Source organism: Paramacrobiotus metropolitanus, unplaced genomic scaffold (assembly GCF_019649055.1).
Source record: "Paramacrobiotus metropolitanus isolate TYO unplaced genomic scaffold, Prichtersi_v1.0 Parri_scaffold0000433, whole genome shotgun sequence".
In the NCBI taxonomy this organism is placed as follows: Eukaryota; Metazoa; Tardigrada; class Eutardigrada; order Parachela; family Macrobiotidae; genus Paramacrobiotus; species Paramacrobiotus metropolitanus.
The window spans coordinates 1,198-7,128 of record NW_026570653.1 but is presented as its reverse complement, the minus strand read 5'-3'; the positions used below and the strand labels follow the sequence as shown (position 1 = coordinate 7,128).

Sequence of the window (5,931 nt, the reverse complement as noted above, 5' to 3'; positions counted from 1 at the left end):
CACATTAGCGGCTAATACATCGGTGGGATGGAGGCCAGCATTGAATTGCCGGTGAAAGCGCAAATACAGCGAGCATCCGATGTCCGTGTCCAATCCAAAAGCGCTTTCCATTAGTTGGCTACCGGAACGGCAGGATTATCCAGCTCCGGTTAGGTATTATCGGTTCCAGTTTGTACAGGCCGGAAGTGATATTATGTGAATTCGGACAGCCCCATCAGGGGTTTTCTATGCGTAGAATGAGTAAAGGCGCGAAGGGCCAAGCGCGATTCATTAGTTAATTTTTCCTGCTTTGATTAAGCGCCTTTATTGCTTTTACTTGATGAACATTTTAATTATTAATGGACAGTGCACACTTTAATTCAAGCAAACCTTGTATTGCGTGAAATCAAACCCTGATTTTGTAAGGTGATGAAAAAGTGTATGCAGACGTTATGAGACCTTTATTGATCGCGAAAAAAATATCGTAAATTCAGTATCACATAATAGAATGCCGCCAGTACATAGACGGAAGATTAATTTCAATTTTACCACATTTTTTTCTTCCAAATAATATAAAATCGTACGCAGTACTCCGTTGTCACTCCACATCATCATGCAACCGCCAAATCTTTCACCAATGTCAAAGTGAAAATAAAAATCGCTTATACTCAGAGGAGACACAAAATCATCTGCGAATTTGCCCCAAACACACTTCAACCCGGAACAGGATCACTTATGTCGGAGGATCTGTCGAACACAAGATGAGCACTATACTGCATGCATTTGCCGCTGAAATCAGTTCAAATGACTGATGGCCGTGAAAAAACGAGTCTCCGGTCCCAATTGTGCCAACGCCGACTATAAAGTGTGCATGATTCGTGTCTGCAATGCAGTAAACAGCATCTGTAACAAGTAGTTCTACATGTACAAAAAAGCCATTATTATTTACAATACAGCACAAATTCATCGTTCCGACTGATATATATATATATATATATATATATACAGATGCCGTACATTTCCTACGGTAGCGCTCAGTGTTGATGCAGTTCATCCTTTAAATTATTAAAACGTTCTATGGGCACACCGGGCAACCTATCAGAAACTCTTACTGAATCAAACTGCTATATTTCTTATTAAGGTATACAGATAGTATACATAAGTGGGTATTGCTGAAACAATTATTGGTAGGCGGCCTACCAATAATGATTCTCTAGACCGAGTGATTTTATTATTAACAACCACAAACGTGATTACTATTAGTAGTAGTACACTTTTACTGGAACAATTTCCGGTAGGCGGCCAACCTTTTCTTTACTTATTACATAGACCAGTTGACGGCAGTTTCATCTGTCGAGGAGGCCCGGAGATTCGATAAAAAATGAGGTGTAATTTAATTATATAAAACGCTTTGACTTCCAATGCGATATTATTACGGTGAAGATATTTTTAAATGTGAACATCTCTTGCGTATTCTGACAAGTGCGCTCTACCTGTATCTGTATGTTTCCAATTTAGATTAAATTAGTGTGTAAAGAAAGAAGTAAATTATTTGAGGATTTAAACAGTGAATGATGACGAGGTGGTTAGTGACTCACGGGGAAAACCCGTCTAGCTCGACTTAATTCAGCGGTGTAAAATGACTGAATCATTTCGCTCAGGCGTTCAGCAGCTAATCTGGAATTCTGGAACAAAAATATCTTATCAAAATTAGTTCAACGTACTGGCTAAAATACTTGAAGATGCTTTATATAATTATGGTCATATCGGTAAATAATGAAAACTGTGTAACGACTTCTACGACGTATACAGTGTATAGTTCCATTGGTATTTTAATTTTCAAGCTAAGCGACGAAGGACACCTCGACTGTCTTGCTACGGTTGTAATTAACATATAACATGACATCAGTAAACGTGGTAGATATAACTTTGCTGGTCATGGCCATAGCACTCCTGTTAGGATTGTTTGCGGCATTGTTTTTCTGCAAGTACTGCAACAAACGCACCGGGACATCGTCTGCATCCAGTGGCACTCCTGTTGGCAGCAACACACATGTTCAGTTCACCGCCACGGGATCCATCCCGATTTACATTCTTCCCGAGCGCAGTGCGGCGTTCCATCACGTTCACGATGCCGGATTAGACCGGTCGGTGCATCCGGTTCCGATCGACCAGCTTCTTATTCTGTGTCCATTCTCCTTCCGCTTCGAGAATAGCCTTTTTGAAATACATTGGAGCCAAGCTGCCGTTGTCCTTATCCAGCGGAATGCATTCAATCTGCATATGCGGATGCGACTTAAGACGCGTAGCGGTTTCCATGAATACACAATCCATTTCGTTCTCTGCGAACATACGGCAGACAGCTGAACGGAACTTCTGCATCTCTTCCCAAACATCTTCATCCAATCATATTCATCAAAGTGCGAAACGGACATACATGTGTTGTATGATCCCGTGATCCCGAGCCAGGGCGACAGAGCTGGTGGTTGTCACAGATCCAGCGTTACTGGTAGGCCGCCTACCAGTACTTTGTAGATTTTATATAATGAAATTACACCTGATTTTTTTATCGAATCTCCGGGCCTCCTCGACAAATGAAACTGTTTAACTCAACGCCGTCAACCGGTCTATGTAATAAGTAAAGGAAAGGTAGGCCGCCTACCGGAAATTGTTCCAGTAAAAGTGTATACTACTACTAATAGTAATCACGTTTGTTGTTGTTAATAATAAAATCACTCGGTCTAGAGAATCATTATTGGTAGGCCGCCTACCAATAATTGTTTCAGCAATACCCACTTATGTATACTATCTGTATACCTTAATAAGAAATATAGCAGTTTGATTCAGTAAGAGTTTCTGATAGGTTGCCCGGTGTGCCCATAGAACGTTGTACGGGCTGAGCCGTGACGTGCGGACGCTGGTGCTGAGCCGGTGGCGGCCCGGCGAGCACCGTCTGGCCGAGCGCAGCCTGCGTGTGGGCAGCAGCGACGTGACCCTCATTCGGCAGCTGGTCAGAATGCTCCGACCGGCACCGGCCGCGGCACTGCAGCGTATCATCTGCCACCGCTGCGTCGTAACCGGCGACCTGCCCACCGTCTGGGCGGTGGTCAGTGAATGGAAGGCCAGTGCCCATGCGCCGCTCTACTTTCCCCTGCACCACCTGTCACCGCTGATGGACATGTGCAGCGGCCAGCTGATCCTGGTTGATTACGTCCAGAACGACGCCGTCCAAGCCTTCCACCACTGCCGGCCCTCCTGGCACTCCGACTTCACCCCCTTGACCGATGAGCCCTACCAGAGCCGCGACCCGGCGCCGCCGCTGCGGGTGGCCGTGCCCTTCCTGCGTCTGGACTGCGGCCAGGACATTGTCGCGACTCTGACCGCCATGCGGACGGCCATGGAGGCCGCGCTGCCGGAGCCGCCGGCGGAGATGCGCCGGGTGGCCACGGACATGTACGCGTACTGGCGCACGCGCGACACCTACTGGCGCGTCCTCCGCCATCTCCTCACCGTTACACGTGCTTCGTAAAGGGAAATCCTCCAGCACAGTCACACACGGATGATACACCACATCCACATTCATCGTATTCATCTTCGATAAATTGTACAGATTTCGATCCGGATATCTTAGTCTTATTTAAAATTAGAACGAAGAAGCAAGCAGCCAGGAATTAGAAAATGGGAAGAAATTCAAAATTGGAAAAACACGACGTAGACTCGTAGTCTGCACTCTGCCTTGGGATTATCGAAATTCGAAAGCATCGCATCCCCAAGGCGGCTGTTACGTACGCAGCCTTTATTACAATTCTATAAGAGCGTACGGACTTTTATTTTATCTGGAATAGCGACTACGGAGTGGATGACAATTTACAATCCTTTCTAAATCAAGCTGATTACGCGCGCGCTCGAAACCCAAATCGCTCGAAACAGCCGTGATGTTGTCCATCCAGAACAGTCTCAGAGGACGCGGCGGGAATCGGGCGAGAGAACAGTCTCAGAGGACGCGGCGGGAATCGGGCGAGAGCCACCGACTGACTGCGCAGTTCGGAGAGGCAGTAGGATGCGTCGAAAAGCTTGCCAGTGGAGTTAGCTTCCGGACACTCGATTTGTTTAGACGTAACCAAGGAGATGCACCGCCAATCCATCTGCTGATAACCACATTCAACGGCAGTCGCTGGTTCAGTGGAGAATACCGGAAATGGCTTATCGTCCATTTCGCTCGGGCACCCATTTTCTGCGTCTGTAAAACCAAATCTGCCCAGCGAAATATTTAGAGCGAAGGTCTGCCTTTCGAAAATTTTTAAGTTGAATAATATCCTAATGTCTCCTCACTAACAACGTAGTTCTCAAGAGCAAAAAAATGCTTACACGATTTCTCGTTAATGGAAAAAGCGTCCTGTGCGAAGTCAATGAACTCTGAACCATCAGGAAACGGATTCGCTGCACAATCAATTGGTAAATACATATCTCTTTTCGTGACGTTATCGTTGTGCCATGAGTTGGTCGGAATGTTGAATATCTGCTTCCGGTCGGCACTGCGCAGGAGCTGATTTCTGCTCCAACACTGCCGGAACCACTCGTATTCACATCCGCAATGTAGCTTTTGTAGATAATTTCTGATATCTTTGCTAAACACTTCCATTTCGCTGAAGCCCTTTTCCAAGGAGACGAGACGTAAAGCTGGCAAGTCCGCGAAGGTGTTCTCCTCCAGTGAGCGCAGAGTTGTATTAGCGAAAAGGATCATGCGGAGTTTGATGGATGACCAGAAATCGGTTTTCTTTACAACCATAGCGCGACAATGGTGCAGTTCGAAATTCAACAGGTTCGGGAAGCCTAGCGCGACCAATTTGCCCGTGGTGCGAGCCGATGCGCAAAAGTATAGGTTCAAGATGATAGTGTGTTGGCGGACGGGTGATAGGTTGTCCAAGGTCACCAGTGGGCCATCGGTCAAGTTTACAAAAACCGCCCGCGGCGGTGGCAGCGATAGCGAAGCGGCCAATTGGCGGATCTCTTGGGCAGTGACCTTGTCATTGCAGTTCAGATGTAGACCATGGTTCAAACTGCAGTCAACTGGGGTAACTTGATCGATCACTAAGGTAGGGTTGATATCGTGGTGGCTCGTCCAGCCTTCCCCTACGCGGATGAAACGGTGAATTAAGATTGCGAAAAGTTGGTAAGTAAGATTTCACAAAGGTTTCGTTTTTTTGGCTAACCGTTTATCCGGTAAAGGTAGGAATAGGAGTTCATGGAAAATGGACGACAATTTTTAGTGAACTGCCGAGTACATTGATCGCGCGTCATTGGCTCCGCGGAAGAAAGGAGGAAACGGAGTTACGGTGGCGGTATAATGCGAGTCGTCTAAGGAATCTGTTGGCAGATATTAACTGGATTGCGGCGGCTCTCAATCGCTGCAGAGCAGCCAAGGTTTGCATTCCAAATGCCGCTGCCGTCTGGCACAGAAAGACGTCGTTGGTCTGCTGCTTGAAAAAGACTTGCGAAACAAAACGTGCGCCATCGCATACAATAACAATAGGGAAACGGAGTACATGTGGACTGCTCTTCCACTCACATTCAGATTCAGATACACTTACACACGCTCTACACTCAGACCGTATGCGTTTTGACCAGTCCGAGCGACTTTGCCCTGGGTATTGCTAAAGACTGTGACTGTGACTGGGTGGGACTGGGTGGGAGTGGGAGTTTATGTGACTGGGACCTTCTGTGACTGTGACCGTCTGTGACTGTGCCGGACTGGGCCTGGGAGCGATCGGGACTGTGACCATTTGGGACTGGGACTAGTGTGCGCAACTTGACGCCAAATCGACCGAAAGCGCACTTCCGGCCAGATTTAAACTGAAGTTTTTTTTAAAGTTTTGCACCTTTAATGCATTAATGGTTGTCGTCAATAAAAGTTTACACAACAAAATTTTTAATAATAAAATTTTACAACAC

At 46.5% G+C, this 5,931-nt stretch overlaps 2 protein-coding genes across 5 annotated transcripts; one reads left to right on the top strand and one right to left on the bottom strand.

The window, feature by feature from the left end:
* Positions 1–423: 423 nt before the first annotated feature.
* Positions 424–5,637, bottom strand: LOC129602393 (uncharacterized). 3 transcript variants are annotated; one of them, XR_008692400.1, is made up of 4 exons: positions 5,193–5,637; positions 4,348–5,112; positions 3,464–4,219; positions 424–861 (listed from the first exon to the last, which is right to left on the bottom strand). XR_008692400.1 is itself a non-coding variant. In XM_055501396.1 (3 exons), the coding sequence occupies exons 1-3, from the start codon at positions 5,278–5,280 to the stop codon at positions 3,873–3,875; spliced, it is 1,200 nt and encodes a 399-aa protein (XP_055357371.1). In that variant the 5' UTR covers positions 5,281–5,637; the 3' UTR covers positions 2,569–3,872. The 3 variants fall into 3 exon arrangements, 1 of the variants encoding a protein (XP_055357371.1); XR_008692399.1 differs by having other exon boundaries at positions 3,490–4,219; XM_055501396.1 differs by lacking the exon at positions 424–861 and having other exon boundaries at positions 2,569–4,219.
* LOC129602394 (uncharacterized) lies at positions 1,784–4,398 on the top strand. Of its 2 annotated transcripts, none has more exons than XM_055501399.1 (2): positions 1,784–2,488; positions 2,843–4,398. In XM_055501399.1, the coding sequence occupies exon 2, from the start codon at positions 2,996–2,998 to the stop codon at positions 3,506–3,508; it is 513 nt and encodes a 170-aa protein (XP_055357374.1). In that variant the 5' UTR covers positions 1,784–2,488; positions 2,843–2,995; the 3' UTR covers positions 3,509–4,398. The 2 variants fall into 2 exon arrangements, with proteins under 2 accessions (XP_055357374.1, XP_055357373.1); XM_055501398.1 differs by lacking the exon at positions 1,784–2,488 and adding an exon at positions 2,542–2,628.
* Positions 5,638–5,931: the final 294 nt, after the last annotated feature.